Source organism: Saccopteryx bilineata, chromosome 12 (assembly GCF_036850765.1).
Source record: "Saccopteryx bilineata isolate mSacBil1 chromosome 12, mSacBil1_pri_phased_curated, whole genome shotgun sequence".
NCBI classification, from domain to species: Eukaryota; Metazoa; Chordata; class Mammalia; order Chiroptera; family Emballonuridae; genus Saccopteryx; species Saccopteryx bilineata.
The window spans coordinates 3,674,505-3,694,549 of NC_089501.1; the positions used below are offsets into that span (position 1 = coordinate 3,674,505).

The 20,045-nt window shown below is 41.8% G+C and overlaps 1 protein-coding gene across 3 annotated transcripts in view; it reads right to left on the bottom strand.

Annotated features, from left to right (window-relative positions):
* Positions 1-20,045, bottom strand: part of SEC63 (SEC63 homolog, protein translocation regulator) — a 99,453-nt gene that overhangs the window by 62,032 nt on the left and 17,376 nt on the right. For 2 of the 3 annotated variants that reach the window (XM_066247668.1, XM_066247666.1), the window contains exon 2: positions 1,725-1,824. In XM_066247668.1, the coding sequence (XP_066103765.1) occupies positions 1,725-1,824 (100 nt within the window). Of the gene's footprint in view, positions 1-1,724; positions 1,825-9,376; positions 9,437-20,045 lie in introns of all 3 variants that reach the window. The other variant, XM_066247669.1, reaches the window with a different exon arrangement.

Below are 20,045 nucleotides of genomic sequence, written 5' to 3' on the forward strand. Positions count from 1 at the left end.
CATGGCTTGGTTGGAGCAAGTTGGCCCTGGGCGCTGAGGATGGCTTCATGGCTTTACCTCAGGTGCTGGAATAGTTTCGTTGTCAAACAACCGCCTCAGATGGGCAGAGCATCCCCACATAGGGGGCTTGCCGGGTGGATTCTGGTCCGGGTGCATGCAGGAGTCTGTCTCCCTGCCTCCCCGCTCCTCACTTAAGACAAAAAAAAAGAGAGAGAGAGATGGGCCTGCCACGCCTGGCCTGTGGTAGCACAGTGGAGAGAGTGTAGATCAAGAACCAGTTTGAGGCCCTGGCCGGTTGGCTCAGCGGTAGAGCGTCGGCCTGGCGTGCGGGGGACCCGGGTTCGATTCCCGGCCAGGGCACATAGGAGAGGCGCCCATTTGCTTCTCCACCCCCCCCCTTCCTCTCTGTCTCTCTCTTCCCCTCCCACAGCCAAGGCTCCATTGGAGCAAAGATGGCCCGGGCGCTGGGGATGGCTCCTTGGCCTCTGCCCCAGGTGCTAGAGTGGCTCTGGTCACAGCAGAGCGACCCCCTGGAGGGGCAGAGCATTGCCCCCTGGTGGGCAGAGCGTTGCCCCTGGTGGGCGTGCCGGGTGGATCCCGGTCGGGCGCATGCGGGAGTCTGTCTGACTGTCTTTCCCCGTTTCCAGCTTCAGAAAAAAAAAAAAAGAAAAAGAAAAAGAACCAGTTTGAAACCCTTCGCTTGCCTAGTCAAGGCACATACAACAAGCAATCAATGAACAAGTAAGTGAAGCAACTATGAGTTGATACTTCTCGTTCCACCCCTTCTCTCTATAAAATCAATAAATAAAATCTTAAGAGATGAGCCTGCCAAAACAAAGGGTGACTAGGGCCCCCATTTACCACTTCTAGCTATATAACATTGGTCAAGTTAACTTATTTTCTTAGTCTGCTTCCTCAGCTGAGAAAAAGCAAAACACCTACCATATTTCCCCATGTATAATATGCACCCTTTTTCGAAAAATATGGGGACTACAAACTGGGTGCATCTTATACAGTGGTTGTAGGGTTTTTACTTGCATTTCCCACTTTTTTGTGCTTGTTTTTGCGCTCATTGTAGAAGACAGTGATTTGTCATCAGACACAGATGAGGACAAGGTAATGAATGGGAGTTTTGACAGTGATGAGGAGTTGTATGAATTTTATGATGAATAAAACTTGAGTTCAATAACTTTTAAGTAATATATTTTCTTTTTCAAATTCCGGGCCCCAAAATTAAGGTGCATCTTATACATGGGGGTAGCTTATACATGGGGAAATATGGTACCTTGAACTTAATATTAAAAAAAAATGATAACATCAAGCCCCTAGCACAGAACCTGGCATACAGTATGTGCTCAATAAACTTTATCACTATGCAATGCAAACTTGATCATGTCACCTTCCTGCTTTTGCTGATCTTTTAAAGATTCTCCTATAGTCTTTTAAGGGAACATTCAAATCCTGACACAAGATGCACAAGGTCTTCCTTCAAGATTTCTCTTTTCTCCTGCCTTCCTAAGTCGGAAGCACTCTCTCTCTCCTTTGAATTTGTAAACTACTCTGTTCAGAGACCTTTCAAATTACCACTCACATCTTACCCTTACTAAGGCCACAATTTCTTTACAGATACATATTCTATTCATTATTATACTCCTATTTTAAATGATACCTAGCAAAAAAGTAAACACTAAGTATGTTTCTTTTTATTGAAAGCAATTACTTACTTTACTGTAGGGATAATATTTGGCTGGGGTTTTAATAACCGTAAACGATACCACATACATCTTCCATATACTTTTCTGATATTCTTTAATCGAATTTGCTCTGTCAAAAAAAAAAAAAAGGTGATAAATTAAATCATTTTTCACAGTGAAGGCAAAACCAGAGTTAATACCATACCAATCTTCTGATAGATAAAATGGCTACTCAGCCACCATCTTTCTTAAGAACAATGAGGGCCTGAAGGCAGAAGAAGGACTTGCCTACTCAGTAATCCAGCTCAGACCTCCCTTGTAGCTGGACGCTGACAAGGAATAGTTGGGCCAGGGTGCAGACAATTTTGAGAAACTGTGGTGCCACTCCCAACCACAGAAGTTATCTTGCAGCTGCTTTTGCCCAAGGCCCTCTGATAAATCCATATAACCCCTGTCCCATCCCTCCCTCCCTCGGGGCTGACACCCTTTGCTGGTCTCAGCCCACCTGCACCCAGGCATTTTTAAAATAAATTTTCCTTTTGGAACACACTAGCCTCATGATTTTGGTTCGGCCCACAGTTTCTGCCTTTCACTTTCATTACCATGTTAATATTTCTTTGGAACATGAAAGTACTGCCTGCTTAAATAAACTTGAAGAAACATTCAAAAGATAGGCTAAATTTTCTGCTATTTAGAACAAATGATCTATCCGGAAAATGTTACTCAGCTACCAGGGAACCATTATTCGTGTGTGCAAAGCCAGTAGCCATGGCCACCATCACAGCCGCCTGGCCCATGCAGGTTCGCATTGAATTCGGACAGACGGTAATGAAACAACGGAGCCAAGAACGGGTGGGCATTAGCTTTAATCCTAGCTTGAACCCAGCAGGCAAGAAATACACACAGTGGGAAAACACTTCCCTTTCCATTCAGGGCTCCCAAAGCCACTGACTTATCTGAGTTTCCTAGAATTAAAGATAGATTCTACCTCTCCAGCCTTATTCACCTCTGTTCCCCATCTCCTTCTCTCTGCACACACTGGCTTCTCCTTCAGCACTCCACCATCTTGGCTGCTTCCCTTCTCCTCCACGTGGCCTTTCTCTGCTCTTCCCCAGCATGGGCTCTTCTGCCCCATTTTATAGTGTAGAAATCAAAACCTTTAATCCAATATATAAACAAGAAAGTCTCTGCTACAAAGTCACTTATCTGAGGCATAATGGGATTCCTCATGAGGGTGTACCACCCCCTATCATGCAACAGTCAAGAGTGTGGGAAAAAGCTTAGTCTTAAAACTAAGCCTTAGGCCTGACCAGGTGGTGGTGCAGTGGATAGAGCGTTGGACTGGGATGCAGAGGACCCAGGTTCAAGACCCCGAGGTCACCAGCTTGAGCGCGGGCTCATCTGGTTTGAGCAAAAAGCTCACCAGCTTGGACCCAAGGTCGCTGGCTCGAGCAAGGGTTACTCAGTCTGCTGAAGGCCCGCGGTTAAGGCACATATAAGAAAGCAATCAATGAACAACTAAGGTCTCGCAACGAAAAACTGATGATTGATGCTTCTCATCTCTCTCTGTTCCTGTCTGTCTATCCCTGTCTATCCCTCTCTCTGACTCTCTCTGTCTCTGAAAAAAAAACAAAAAAAAAACTAAGCCTTAGGCTATAAGGACCCTTCTTGCTTACAGCCTGTCCCCCACACCCAATGCGAACTATAAGAAAGCAAACATATACATCATATTTACAAACTTATTTGACCAACAGTGTGAGATTTAAATAACTTCTAATTGAAAAATGTAAAAACTGACTGTAAAGCCAGGAGCCACAGCTGCCACTATCAAAGAAGCCCGGCCCATGCAGGTTCGCATTGGATTCGGACAGTCGGTAAAGAAACAACGGAGCCAAAAGCTAGTGGGCCATCGTCTTTAATCCTAGCTTGCACCCAGCGGGCAAGTAAAAACATACACTGGGCTCCAAAAGCCACTCACATTCAGTGCTCACAAAGCCACTGACTTATCCGAGTTTCCTAGAATCAAAGGTTTCTAGCTCACCAGCCTTATTCTCCTCAGTTCCCCATCTCCTTCCTTATCCCAGATACAAACTCTACACAACTGGCATCTCACTCAGCACTCCGCCATCTTGGCTGCTTGTCCTGGCCTCCTCCACTGGCCTCCTTCTGCTCTCTGCTCTGCTCTCTCCTCTAATGATAACCTCAGGAATCAAGAGCGCAAACTCTCGTTCCGCCCCCATTTTATAGTGTAGAAATCCAAACCCTTAATCCAATATACAAAATAGGGAAGTCTCTAATACAAAGTCACCCTCTGAGGCATGATTGGATTGTACCACCCCACATCAAAAAGGGTGGGAAAGGCTTAATCCCAAAACCAAGCCCCAGGTTACAACGTTCTCCAACACACGTTAATATCACCTGGGCAACAGCCTCTTTAACAAAGTGAGCATAATACATTTTATCTGCCCAACACTGACTTAAACCCAAAATATTGTCACATAATCAGTAACTTGAGAAATTCTCTCCTCCTTCTCCTATAGAAGGAATAAACAGAATAAAATAGTTGAAACGTGGTTTATTAAAATGGAAGCTAAGTAGAAATATTCTTCAAACATGAAAATAATTAAATTGAATTAGAAAAGTCAACCAAACCCATAAGAAGTTAAAACAGGTTCACACAAGAGTCATAATGAAAGGTATTATTTTAGTCCCCAGGAAAAATCCGCAATTCAATTGAAAAGAACTTAAACCGAAGCAAAATATCATATAAAGTTTTATTACAATAAAACTCCAATCACTTGGTTTGAATAATGTTCCCAAGGTAAAACCATGTTTAAGTTTTAAAATAAAATACCCTTGCCCTGGCCGGTTGGCTCAGTGGTAGAGCGTCGGCCTGGCGTGCATAAGTCCCAGGTTCGATTCCCGGCCAGGGCACACAGGAGAAGCGCCCATCTGCTTCTCCACCCCTCCCTCTCTCCTTCCTCTCTGTCTCTCTCTTCCCCTCCCGCAGCCGAGGCTCCATTGGAGCAAAGATGGCCCGGGCACTGGGGATGGCTCCTTGGCCTCTGCCCCAGGCGCTAGAGTGGCTCTGGTCACAACAGAGCGATGCCCCAGAGGGGCAGAGCATCACCCCCTGGTGGGCAGAGCGTTGCCCCCTGGTGGGCGTGCCGGTGGATCCCGGTCGGGCACATGAGGGAGTCTGTCTGTCTCTCCCTGTTTCCAGCTTCGGAAAAATACAAAAAAAAAACAAACAAAAAAAAACCCTTTCACAAAGATGGCATGCAGAAAGCAAAGAAAGAAGCCACTACCCCTCCCAAAGCTGAAGCCAAAACAAAGGCCTATTACAATAGAAAACCAGGAAGGCAGTGTTATAAGGCACCTACACACAGCCAAACACTAAAAAACAGGATCCGCATGTTATCCACCTCCTGGTGAACCAAGACATTCCAAAGGCAGCTGTTGGGCAGATAAAATGTATTATGCTCACTTTGTTAAAGATGACGCTGCCCACGTGGAGGCAGTTACCCAGGTGATATTAATGTGTGTTGGGGGCTGGCTGTGGGCAGGCAGAATCCTTGTAGCCTGGGGCTTGGTTTTGGGATTAAGCCTTTCCCACCCATTTTGATGTGGGGTGGTACAATCCAATCATGCCTCAGAGAAGTGACTTTGTATTAGAGACTTCCCTATTTTGTATATTGGATTAAAGGTTTTGAATCTACACTATAAAATGGGGGCAGAACGGGAGCTTGCTCTCAGTTCCTGAGATTATCATTACAAGAGAAAGCAGAGGGGAGAGGGGAGAAAGGCCACGTGGAGGAGGCCAGGAGAAACAGCCAAGATGGCGGAGTGCTGAGTGAGAAGCCAGTTTGTGCAGAGTTTGTGCAGGGAGAAGGAAGGAGATGGGGAACAGAGGTGAATAAGTCTGGTGAGCTAGAAACCTTTGATTCTAGGAAACTTGGATAAGTCAGTAGCTTTGTGAGCACTGAATGTGAGTGGGTTTTGGAGCCCAGTGTGTGTTTTTACTTGCCCGCCAGGTGCAAGTTAGGATTAAAGAAGATGGCCCCTCAGTTTTTGGCTCCTTTGTTTCTTTACCAACTGTCCGAATCCAATGCAAACCTGCATGGGTCAGGCTGTTGTGTTGGTGGTCGTGGATACTGGCTTTACAGCAGCCCAAATATCCTCAAAAGAACAACAAGCTTGACCACTAAGCCATCATCAGGTTCCCTTTAGCACTGAAGTCAGCCATGAAGATAGAAGACAAAAGCACACTTGTGTTCATTGTAAATGTCAAGGCCAATGTTAGTAAAATAAGTTTGTAAATATAATATATATGTTTGCTCGCTTATAGTTTGCATTTAGTGTGGAAGACAGGCTATAAGCAGGCAGGATCCTTATAGCCTATGGCAGGGGTCCCCAAACTTTTTATACAGGGGGCCAGTTCACTGTCCCTCAGACCATTGGAGGGCCAGACTATAAAAAAAACTATGAACAAATCCCTATGCACACTGTACATATCTTATTTTAAAGTAAAAAAACAAAACAGGAACAAATATAATATTTAAAATAAAGAACAAGTAAATTTAAATCAACAAACTGACCAGTATTTCAATGGGAACTATGCTCCTCTCACTGACTACCAATGAAAGAGGTGTCCCTTCCAGAAGTGCGGTGGGGGCCGGATAAATGGCTTCAGGGGGCCGCATGTGGCCCGCGGGCCGTAGTTTGGGGACCCCTGGCCTAAGGCTTAGTTTTAAGACTAAGCCTTCCCCACCCTTTTAATACTAAGATCTTTTCAACATACTTCTAATACTAAGATCTTCTCAAAACTAAGCTTTTCCCCACATCCTTAACTGTTGCATGATGTGGAGTGGTGCACTCTTACGAAGAATCCCATTTATGCCTCAGATAAGTGGCTTTGTATCAGAGACTTTTGTATTTGTAAATTGGCTTAAAGGCTTTAATCTTCTACACTTTAAAAAGAAGCAGACCAGGGGCTCTCGCTCTCTCCATTCCTGCCATTAGCATTGCAGAGAAGAGGCAGCCAAGATGGCGGAGTGCTGAAAGAGAAGCCAGTTTATGCAGAGTTTGTGCAAAGAGAAGGAGATGGGGAACAGAGGTGAATAAGGCTGGTGGGGCCTTTGATTCTAAGAATACTCAGATGAGTCAATGGCTTTAGGAGCCCTGAATGGAAAGGGAAGTGTTTTCCCACTGTGTGTATTTCTCACCCTCCGGGTGCGAGTTAGGATTAAAGGTATTGGCCCACCAGTTCTGGCTCCGTTGTTCCATTACCATCTGTCCAAATCAAATGCGAACCTGCACAGGCCAGGCAGCTGTGTTGGTGGCCGCAGCTAATGGCCTTACAGCCAACAAATACCAGATCAAAAAGACTGTGAAAAAGCTCTATGACACTGACATGGCCAAGGTCACACACTGGTCAGACCTAGTGAAGAGAAGAAGGCATATATCCAACTAGTTCCTAACTATTGCATGATGCTTTGGATATTGCCAACAAAACAGATAATTTAGCCTGACTGGTGGTGGCGCAATGGATCAAGCAGCAACCTGGAACACTGAGGTTGCTGGTTTGAAACCCTGGGCTTGTCCGGTCAAGGCATATATGGGATTTGATGCTTCCTGCTCCTTCCCCCTTCTCTCTCTCTCTCATCTCTAAAATGAATAAATTAAAATAATTAAAATAAAATTTAAAAAAAACAAACAGATAATTTAAACTGTCCAGCTAGCTAATACTAAATATAAAATTTTTCATGACATCAAAATACTATAAAACCACAGTTATTAAATGAGACATCAGAAAAGTAAAAGAACTTTACACATAACAGACTGCTCCAAAGCCACCATGCAAGAAGTCCAACTTACCCTGTACGGAGTAACAGAGAGAGAAGGGGGGGGGGGGGGGGGAATGTATGTAAACTTGCACTCAGTTGAACATGAACAAAAAGGGTCACTAAAAATGGCTGCAGGAATGACTGTAATTGACTATCATTGACTCAGGGTGGGATAGGACATCCTGCTGCAGTTTCCCGGGAAGCCAGGGAGGATGTTCTTACTACTTGATTACTGACCTAAGTTAATTATTTCAGAATTTGGTGACCTTTCTTTGTCCCTAGAGGTTATGCACAAAGCGCCCTCCTGTAATAAACTCCAGCCAAAATGTTCCTATAAATATACATAGGGTAGGTAGGTTCTCAGACCGCCCCTGAAGCACTAGAGAACTACTCCTCTTCAATGCACACAGTGGGTGGCCAACACTGCAGGCCAAGCTGAGCTTCCTGGTCTGATAATGTGTTTGTTCCGCCATGGTTTGGTGAGATTTGCACATACTCAAAATTTTCTTTTTCTTAATCTATTGCTTTAACTAGCTGTTACTCTATAACCCAGGCTAATGTTTTTTCATCTGGTGATGTTGTGTAGCTTATTGTTGTGTTCTTTTTCTTTATTCTACTTTAGGATACATAAGTTCAAAAACCTTTTGATTTTGCCTTATTTTTAATTGTTGTACATAATACATTTCCCTCTAAAATCCATCCCTGAGTAACTGCATCTCTGTACCACGCCTCCTGCACAGCACACCCTGCTACCACCATGCTTTGAGGAAAGCATCAACATGGGAGAGCTACATGACAGAAGGTATCAGAACCAGATGTGGAGAAGGAGGATCTACACAGGACAAGGGGTGGTGGCAGAAAGGGTACTATGTGGGGGAATGATCAAATTATTAAAATTGAGGGGTAGGCAAAAGTAGATTTATAGTTGTGACTGTGCAAAACAATTTATTCTTATACTATTTATTATTACTTATTGTTATTGTTAACCTACTTTTGCCGCCCCTGTAGATTAAGGATAACTGGAATCAGTTTCTCACTGTCAGAGAAGGGTCTCCTATATATGAAAAAACAGAAAACAAGAATGAACCCTGTAGTGTTGGATTAGAATTGAAGATATCAGTATGAACTAATATCTTTTAATAGAGATGTAGCTCTATACACATACATATATGTCCCCTAGCTCTATCTTATAAGTGAGCCTAGAAGAGTGACATCTCAATACATAGTAGTGAGCACACCTAGGACCCAGATCTTAGCCTCTAAATACCACTCTCCACTAACAAGAACCAGGGATCAAAGTATCTTCCCACAAAGACATTACAAAAGAGAAAAGAGTGACTTTACAGTGGAGAAGTGTGGTATAGGCTGAATAATTCCTCCACCTCTCCAAGATGTTTTCATCCTAATACACAGAACCAGTGAATATATTATCTTACATGGCAAATGGGATTCTACAAAAGTGACTCAATTAAAGATTTTGAGATGAGGAGATTATCTTAGATTATCTGGGTGGGCCCAATATCACAGGTCCTTATAAAAAGGAGGCAAGATCAAAGACAGGGGTGATATGACAATGGAAGCAGAGGTTAAAGAGACATCCTCTGAAGATGGAGAGAGGACCACAGCCAAGGAATATAAGCTATCTCTATCTAGAAGATGGAAAAGCTAAGAAACAGATTCTACTTGACAGCCTGCAGAAAGAACCAGCCCTGCCAACACTATAACTAGCCCAGTGAAACAAATTTCGAACTTCTGGCATCCAGAACTATAAGAGAATAAACGTACTGTTGTAATTGTTATAGCAACAATAGTAAACTAATACAGAAAGGCACTCACCACCTTAATCAGGTTATCAGTGAACATCACCAGCAACGGGACAAACTTCAATCATACAATCTGACAGAAGGCAATGAGAAGAACACACAATCAGTTCTGTTGTGAAATTCCTGCATGAATGTAATCATAAAAATAAAAAAACAACTAAAAACCACCAGCCTGACCAGGTGGTCATGCACTGAATAGAGCGTCAACCTAGGAAACTGAGGACCCAGGTTCAAAACCCCAAGGTCGCTGGCTTGGCTAGAGCACTCCAGTCAAGGCATGTATGAGAAGTAATCAATCAACAACTAAAGTGCCGCAACTATAAATTGATGCTTCTCATCCCTCTTCCTTCCTGTCTCTCTCTCTCTCTCTCTCTTGCTAAAAAAACAAACATACAAAATACCAGACAATCCAAATTCAGGTTTAGGTTCACTCAACAAATGAACTGGCCAGTGATCTTTAAAATCGAGAAAAAAACTGAAGAATTGTTCCAGACTTAAGGAGACTAAAGAAACATGCCAACTAAAGGTGACGTGTGATTCTGAATTGGCTCTTCTACTATAGAGGACATCACTGAGACAAGTGACAAAACTTGAATGGAATCTGAGAATGAAATGATAATAATGTTAATTCTCTGATTTTCATGGTTAAATTATGGATACTTTTGAGAATATCACTGGCAATATTTTAACTGTATTTCATTAAATTAAGCCTCCACAGGCTCCCATTTTCAGGTATGAAATCAAAGAAACAGTTGATAAGGTTATAAAAACAATGCTGAAGTCAATGTCAGGCAGCTTCATCTACTCAAAGAACTGATATTTCCCCAATATCCCTGACATGAGAAAGTATTGAATACACATGTGTTGGGCAGATAAAATATATTATGCTCACTTTGTTAAAGATGGCGCTGCCCACATGGAAGCCCATCGCCCAGGTGATATTAATGTGGGGGGGGGGGACTGTGGGCAGGCAGGATCCTTGTAGCCTGGGGCTTAGTTTTAGGATTAAGCCTTTCCCACCCTTTTTGATGTGGGGTGGTGCAATCCCATCATGCCCCAGATAAGTGACTTTGCGTTAGAGACTTCCCTATTTTGTATATTGGATTAAAGGTTTTGATTTCTGCACTATAAAGTGGGGCAGACCGGAAGCTTGCTCTCTCTCCGTTCCTGAGATTAGCATTAGAGCAGAGAGCAGGTTGGAGAGCAGAGTAAGGCTACAAGAGTAAGGCTACAAGGAGGAGAGGAGAGAGGCGGCCAAGATGGTGAATGCTGAAAGAGAAGCCAGTTAGTGTAGAGTTTGTGCAGAGAGAAGGAGATGGGGAACAAAGGAGAATGAGGCTAGTGAGCAAGAAACCTTTGATTCTAGGAAACTCGGATAAGTCAGTAGCTTTGTGAGCGCTGAATGAGTGGGTTTTGGAGCCCATTGTGTGTTTTTACTTGCCCACCGAGTGCAAGCTAGGATTAAAGGTAATGGCCCACCAGTTTTTGGCTCCATTGTTTCATTACCATCTGTCCGAATCTAATGTGAACCTAAATGGGCCAGGCGGCTGTGATGGTGGCCGCGGCAACTGGCTTTACAACATGGTTTTCAACCCCTATAAGTCTTGTGTGATGTGTACATTATGCCTCACTCTTCCAATCCAAATAATTAAATCTTAACCTTTTAGGAGAAGATTTAAGCCAGTCAATAAGTACTTCCAAATCTCTATATGAGTGACAAGTAAAAAAGTATCACAAGTCAAGTTCCTCCAGACATTGTAAGACATTTAGAAGAATAAAAAGTTCACTTATAAACTTCTAGCTTATAGAATTACTAGTTTCATAGTCAGTAAAAATTATGTAAATAATATCATTAATATATGATACAATATAGTTTCTTAAGAAATTATTCATGTTTATAGAAAAGGGATAGTACAGGTCATAAAAACAATTGTGTAGTTTAAAAACCAACATAACAACATATTATGATTACTCTCAGCAGCTCAACATAAAGTTTATAGGTCTGAGGAACTAGTCCAGATTTGAGGGGAAGGTTACTTACTATGGTTGTGTTCATTTAAGTACACAGTGCCTTTGCTAAAACAGTCACATCCATCTGTCCATGCCAGGATAATCTGCCAGTCCGTAGCATAACCGAGTAAACTCATAGAATCATACTCCTAGAACCCAAAGAGCTGAAAGAATTGATAGCCAGGTCTGAAGTCTTCAAACCTGTCTGCCTGCTTACCACAAAAAAAATTTTTTTAAATCATGTACCTTCTTGTAGATGTCTCAATTGGCATCTAACATTTTTCATCATAACTTAGAAGAGCGTAAAAGATGCCATTTCTGACATAAAGCTGACATTTTAAAATAAAATTGTTTCTTTGCTTTTAAATGCAGCAATGAAATCTAAAAACCATAGTAATTTCATACCCACAATCCTCCATTTACAAAAATTCATGAAAAAGCCCTTCATTCTATTTTCCCCACATAATTTTATCCTAATATATTTTACCCTTGTAAGACGTTTCTTAAAATATTGGCACATACTTCTTAAAATAAACTTTTTAAATCCCTGTGACTATAACGTTTTTCCAACTTTATATTTCAATTTTTTTCAGCACAATCGAAAGAATATTAAAATGAACAATACCTTTTACCTAAATTTGCCCATTGTCAACATTTTGCAACTTTGGCTTTATCTTTAGCTCCCCTCTTTCCATCCTTCCTCTTTTTCATCTGAATTATTAAAGCAAGTTGCAGACATCAAGACATTTCACCTCTAAGTGCTTGGCACATATCACCAAAGATTATTTATCATAAGTTTATCATAAATTTAACATCTATTAAGGTTTTATGTATTAAAAAAATTTTTTAAAGGAGGAGGGAGAGAGATGAGAAGTATCAACTTGTAGTTGTGTCACTTTAATTATTCACTGATTGCTTCTTCTTTTTTTTTTTTGGTATTCTTCTGAAGCAAGTAGCTGGGAGGCAGAGAGACAGACTCCCACATGTGCCCAACCAGGATCCACCTGGCATACTCACTAGGGGGTGATGCTCCCCCAATCTGGGGCATTGTTCCATTGCAACTGGAGCCATTCCAGTGCCTGAGGCAGAAGTCATGGAGCCGTCCTCAGCTCCTGGGCCAACTCTGCTCCAATGGAACCTTGGCTGCAGGAGGGGAAGAGAGAGAAAGAAAAGAGGGGGGAGGGGTGGAGAAGCAGATGGGCACTTCTCCTCTGTGCCCTGGCTGGGAATCAAACCCGGGACTTCCACACGCTGGGCCAACACTCTACCACTGAGCCAACCGGCCAGGGCTCACTGATTGCTTCTCATACATTCCTTGACCAGGTGTGGGGCGTGGGGCTTCAGCTAAGCCAGTGACCCCTTGTTCAAGCCAGTGACCCTACGCTCAAACCGGTGACCTTGGGGTTTCGAACCTAGGACCTCAGCATCGCAGGTCAATGCTCTATCTACTGTGCCACCACCAGTCAGCCTATGTGTTAAAAATTTTGACGTTACATTTTTTTATGTTATTGAGGCAACATAAATATTATAAATTGATAAATTATTAAAATAGAAGTAAACTATGTTATGCTTTCATTTATAAATATTCCATATGTACAAAGACTTAAAACTCTAAATAATACCTTATTTTTTAAAAATAAAAAGTAAGCCCTGGCCGGTTGGCTCAGCGGTAGAGCGTCGGCCTAGCGTGCGGAGGACCCGGGTTCGATTCCCGGCCAGGGCACACAGGAGAAGCGCCCATCTGCTTCTCCACCCCTCCGCCGCGCCTTCCTCTCTGTCTCTCTCTTCCCCTCCCGCAGCCAAGGCTCCATTGGAGCAAAGATGGCCCAGGCGCTGGGGATGGCTCTGTGGCCTCTGCCTTAGGCGCTAGAGTGGCTCTGGTCGTAACATGGCGACGCCCAGGGTGGGCAGAGCGTCGCCCCATGGTGGGCGTGCCGGGTGGATCCTGGTCGGGCGCATGCGGGAGTCTGTCTGACTGTCTCCCTGTTTCCAGCTTCAGAAAAATAAAAATAAAAAAAATAAAAAATAAAAAGTAAAAAAAAAGTACACTTTTGCCCATATGGCAAAATATAAAGCTAAAATAGCTTTATCGTTCAACATATGTATCTTGCCAAAACCTGAAGTTGCAAATTAGTTTGAATCATTCACTTTATAGAACATACATGCTGTTTAACCTAATTGGCAAATGCAGTCCTGACTGTTAAGCCAATTAGGCAACTGAAACTTGGTTAGAAAAGTCTGACTTCATTTTTCAGTTCAGATAAATATATCTATAAATTTTGATATTTTGAGGATTATAAAAATCACTGAGAATTCTAGGACATGCCTTTAATACAGATTATGAAAATTTAAGCCAAATGATATGCAGATAACAGAATTTAAACAAAAAAGATGTACCACATTTCCTCTCTTTCCAATATTCAGAGAATCCTAAAACTATTTCTAAAACCCTTAAGGATCCAAGAAAATAGTGCCAAGAATCAAAAAGTCATAGTTAATACTTCAAAAAGTCTAGAAAACATTATACATCAGTTTTCTAGCTATCCAAAGTCTAATAATTGCATCTAGTTGAGAACACATTACCTCACCATGATGATACATACTGCTTCACTCATTGTTGGTACAATCAAGATGGGAGCTTGATTACTTTATTTAAAAAGACCAAAAAAGTCGAACAATGACGACAAAAAAAAAAAGGCAAAAATTAAGCCTGACCAGGCGGTGGCATAGTGGATAAGAGTGTCGGACTGGGATGCAGAGGGCCCAGGTTCGAGACCCCGAGGTCGCCAGCTTGAGCACGGGCTCATCCGGTTTGAGCAAAAGCCTACCAGCCTACCAACTTGAACCCAGGGTCGCTGGATCCAACAAAGGTTACTCAGTCTGCTGAAGGCCTGCAGTCAAGGCACATATGAGAAAGCAATCAATGAACAACTAAGGTGTTGCAACGCACAATGAAAAACTAATGATTGATGCTTCTCATCTCTCTCCATTCCTGTCTGTCTGTCCCTGTCTATCCCTCTCTCTGACTCACTCTCTGTCTCTGTAAATAAATAAATAAATAAATATTAAAAAACAAAAAAACCCCACAAAAATTAAGATATTCCATAATTATCTCAGGCAGGTATAGCTCACAATTACAAGTGTTATCTGTTACTGTAAGCAAACTTTGCAAAGAGCACTTTAAAAACACATTATGGAGATTAAAAATATATACCTATATAGTATGATCAAAATATATAATCTTATATAATGACACAATTGTTATATAAAGTTATATAAATACAAGTGTATCATATATTTGCAATAAAATTTTCAGTGATTGTATAATATTCAGAACCCAAAAGTGCTATATCCCAAACAAATGTAAATGAAACATGTATATTCTGAAGAACTGTTAGATGAGTCAAAAAATACCTCTTGTAATCACAAAAACATGTATATTCTGAAGAACTGTTAGATGAGTCAAAAAATACCTCTGGTAATCACAAAGACACTGAGCTTGAACACATGAAGGATTTGAAAATAACTGTTTCCTGAATATAAAGGAATAAAACTATTTTTAAAGCACTATATTTTATAGTATGTAGTTTTTAAATTTCCAACTAAAAATTGTAATTTAAATATTTTAAGTAGAAAGTGACTTCATCCTTAAAAGGATATATCTTCAAGCTGGCCAAAAAATGTTTTTCATCTCATGAAGAAATAGAATAGTAAGTCAAATCTTCTCTGCTTATAAACTTTCAGTAGTTTCCCATTGCATCTAAAACAAAAATCCAAGCCTCTTATCCTGGCTTACAGATATGATACATTCCAACTCCCTCTGAATTTACCCGGATTATTCTCCTCCCCTGCCACACTCCTTGCACTCTGGTGTTCTCTGTTCCTGGAATATGCTCATCCCTTTCTTGCTTCAAAAGCTTTGTACGCAACTGTTCCTCCGGCCTGAAACAGGCTTTTCCCACCCAACCCAGGTCTTTGAATGGCTGACTCTCTTTTGTCACTCAGCTTGAAAAATGTTCTGTGGAAGATTCTCTGAATACTGTATTTCTTTACACAGTATTTATCATTTTCTGGTACTTTTTACTGTTTATATGTAGTATGTTGATTGTCTCTCCCACACTATGATGTTCACTCTAAAATCAATGCCTGACAAATAGTATGTGTTAATAAATTTGTTCACTGTATAAACTATTTCATTAGAGCACCTCCCCCAACACCTTGAGGGTATGTATGCATTATTTTACTTAAAAAAGTAACAAAAACTGAGGCTCAGAAAGGTTAAGTAACTTGCCCAAAGTTACAGATGGTACCAAAGGAATACCAAAGGACTGACCACTAAAGAAAAGAGACAGGACTTGTTGTGCCCAGGTTTAAATCAGGCCTGTGTGATTAGTCACTTTATGTTAACTGCCTTTCCCTAAAAAAGAATAACTAGATTGCCTAAAATACACTGTGTCACTGTTCTCATTAATTTAACCACACCTGTCCTAACTATATCTCCAAAGCAGAAAATGTAATATGTAAGAAATCCAAGTAAAAAAATTTAAGAATGAGGGTAGCTAATAACAACTGATTAGATGATACCTCTAATTAAGTCTGATGAAAGAGAAGTTTACCCAAAAAAGTGCTACAAATAAAACTGCTGCAAGGCCTTCAGTACTGAAGTGAGTGGGACAATATAATATAGCGCATAAATTTCATGGGAGGAAATGACAAACCAGTTCTTTTAGCTCAATTTGCTATAGAAATGTCAAGATCCAAAAGAAAAGCAAACATCCAGTTTATTATAAAAGGACTGTATCCTCAGCAGAAACCTAAAAGTGAATTTATTAGGTTTAGTTTTTTTAAACATTTTTATAGCTTTCTAAAAAAAAGGTAGGACTATACATTTTGCTGTGCTCTAAATATAGTAATTCGTGTACTAATTATAATCCTACCACCTGACCCAGATTAAAACGCTATCAAGACAGGATTTATTGCATTCATCTTTGTATCATCTGCTGCTACCAATACAGGCAAATAGTGAACACTCAATCAATAACTACTAGATTTAACTAAACAGGCAAAAATCTAAAGCCAAAAAGATCTGGAATCTCTATCAGAAAATTCCTTCATCCATATAGACACAAACAATTCTAAAATGTAAGGAACACCCTTTTAAGAGAATGAACAACTACACTCTTCAAAGAAGCAATGTGATGCTGAGATGGCAACATTTATCAATAGTCTGTTAATAGGTAACATTTGTAAAAAGGAAGTCTAAGTACAATATGAATATACTTGTTATGACCTTCTTTATGTCTAGTAGAAACTATAATTAAGGGAACATCTGAGAAAAAAATAAGCCTATCTTTGTTTTGTAGATTACCCAAGATCAAACAAATATGCAATATGACCTTTAAATAAAAACAATTTTATATAATGCATTTACTAATCCAATATTTGTCACCACACCTATAAAGTCTAAACGTTGCACATAATTCACATTGCCAAGTTCCCAGCTTGTTTCCTCTGTTGTGTAGGACTTAAGTGTGTCTATACTACATGTCTGATACCCCTTTCTGTCAGGATAGAATAGAGTGGGAATGACTTTATTTTAAAATGACTCAAATTTCAAACATCCCTTTAAGATCTAAAGTCTTAGGAAGACTATACGCTCTAAATTAAATATGCACATTCCTAAAATATACTCCTTTGAAAATAAAGCTGAATTGGTCAGTTTTCATGTTTAAGAAAACAGATCCACACAAAAGATTGAGATAATCAACTCGACTATAATTAGAAATCATCTAGATAAATTAAACCAATAGGTAAGACCAACATTTCATTTTAAATAAAAATATTCATCCCCATCCTTTTCCCTGCACTCAATGGTCAAAACTGATAAATGTTCATAGTTTATTATTGGGCCAATCACCAAACAGCTTTTAAGAAAAAGACGCCCTGGCCGGTTGGCTCAGCGGTAGAGCGTCGGCCTAGCGTGCGGAGGACCCGGGTTCGATTCCCGGCCAGGGCACACAGGAGAAGCGCCCATTTGCTTCTCCACCCCTCCGCCGCGCTTTCCTCTCTGTCTCTCTCTTCCCCTCCCGCAGCCAAGGCTCCATTGGAGCAAAGATGGCCCGGGCGCTGGGGATGGCTCTGTGGCCTCTGCCCCAGGCGCTAGAGTGGCTCTGGTCGCAACCGACGCCCAGGATGGGCAGAGCATCGCCCCCTGGTGGGCAGAGCTTCGCCCCTGGTGGGCGTGCCGGGTGGATCCCGGTCGGGCGCATGCGGGAGTCTGTCTGACTGTCTCTCCCTGTTTCCAGCTTCAGAAAAATGAAAAAAAAAAAAGAAAAAGAGAAATAGCCTGACCAGGCGGTGGCACAGTGGATAGAGCGTTGGACTAGGATGCCGAGGACCCAGGTTCGAGACCCCAAGGTCGCCAGCTTGAGCGCGGGCTCATCTGGTTTGAGCAAAAGCTCACCAGCTTGGACCCAAGGTCGCTAGCTCGAGCAAGGGGTTACTCAGTCTGCTGAAGGCCCGTGGTCAAGGCACATATGAGAAAGCAATCAATGAACAACTAAGGCGTCGCAATGCACAACAAAAAACTAATGATTGATGCTTCTCATCTCTCCGTTCCTGTCTGTCCCTGTCTATCCCTCTCTCTGACTCTTTCTCTTTCTCTGTGAAACAAAATAAATAAAGTGTTCAAAATAAAAAGAAAAAGAGAAATAAGTAAAGATAGAGATAAGTTAAAATATATAATCTGGCCCTGGCTGGTTGGCTCAGCGGTAGAGCATTGGCCTGGCGCGTGGGGGGCCCGGGTTCGATTCCTGGCCAGGGCACATAGGAGAAGCGCCCATTTGCTTCTCCACCCCCACCCCCTCCTTCCTCTCTGTCTCTCTCTTTCCCTCCCGCAGCCAAGGCTCCATTGGAGCAAAGATGGCCCGGGCGCTGGAGATGGCTCCTTGACCTCTGCCCCAGGTGCTAGAGTGGCTCTGGTCGCAGCAGAGCGATGCCCCGGAGGGGCAGAGCATCGCCCCCTGGTGGGCAGAGCGTTGCCCCTGGTGGGCGTGCTGGGTGGATCCCGGTTGGGCGCATGCGGGAGTCTGTCTGACTGTCTCTCCCATTTCCAGCTTCAGAAAAATACAAAAAAAAAAAAAATATATATATATATATATATATATATATATATATATATATATATATATATATATATAATCTGTGCTCCACTTTCTCATTCTCTCCATGGTACTTATATTCCATAAATAATCCAAGCTATTTTAGTATCTCCTTTCTAATCTGCCCATTCCCCTACAACCTGATATCTCAGTGAACTTCAAGTAGCCTCTGAGCTAGACTCCTTTCCCCACCTAGCCACAATCATCACACCTCCACCACTCTTCTACCAGATTATTCTTTACACAATGCTCCATAAAAGCAAAACCAACCATGTTGTTAACCCACTTAAAAACCTCCACTGTTTACCCAATAACCTATAAAATAAAGTATTAACTTCCTAAAATGGCTAATTTGCTCCTGTCAATCACATTAAATATTTACCATTTCTGTCCTGACCAGGTGGTGTGGCGCAGTGGATGGACTGGGAAGAGGAGGACCCATGTTTGAAACCCTGAGGTCACCAGCACGGTCTCATCCGGTTTGAGCAAGGCTCACCAGCTTGAACCCAAGGTCGCTGGCTCGAGCAAGGGGTCACTCGATCTGCTGTAACCCCCTGGGGTCAAGGCACATATGAGAAAGCAATCAATGAACAACTAAGGTGCTGCAATGAGGAATTGATGCTTCTCATCTCTCTCCCTTCCTGTCTGTCTGTCCCTATCTGTCCCTCTCTCTGTCTCTGTCACAATAAATAAATAAATAAAGTGCAAAATACATTGCCTTTGTCTTAGAATGTGTAATAAAACAACTAAAAAACTTTGGTATAAAAAATATATATTTGGCCTGACCAGGCGGTGGCGCAATGGATAAAGCGTTAGACTGGGATGCAGAGGACCCAGGTTCGAGACCCCGAGGTCGCCAGCTTGAGCGCAGGCTCATGTGGTTTGAGCAAAAGCCTACCAGCTTGAACCCAAGGTCACTGGGTCCAACAAGGGGTTACTCGGTCTGCTGAAGGCCCGCGGTCAAGGCATATATGAGAAAGCAATCAATGAACAACTAAGGTGTTGCAACGCACAATGAAAAACTAATGATTGATGTTTCTCATCTCTTTCTCCGTTCCTGTCTGTCTGTCCTTGTCTATCCCTCTCTCTGACTCACTCTCTGTCTCTGTAAAAAAAACCACACAAAAAAACCCCATATATATATATTTACCATTTCTGAACATGTCCTTGCTTTCCCATCCAGAATGCTCTTATCCTACTTACCTTTTAAGACCTATTGTAAATCACCTCTCCTCTGCATGAAACACCTAAATCCCAAAACAGAATTATTCACTCCTTCCTCAATGCTCCCAGAGCACTTTCCACTTGTCATTTAATACTTATTATAATGTGCTATATTAATCACAGGAGGAAGGATAGAGTAGTGGCTCACAAGAGAAGCTCTGGTATAAGACAGATTTGGGTCCAACACTCAATCTTCTACCTAGTAGCTATATGGCTTTAGATAAGTTAGTTACCTCTCTGGGGCTCCAGGTTTTCATTAATAAAACTGAGATAATGCATAAAATCTAG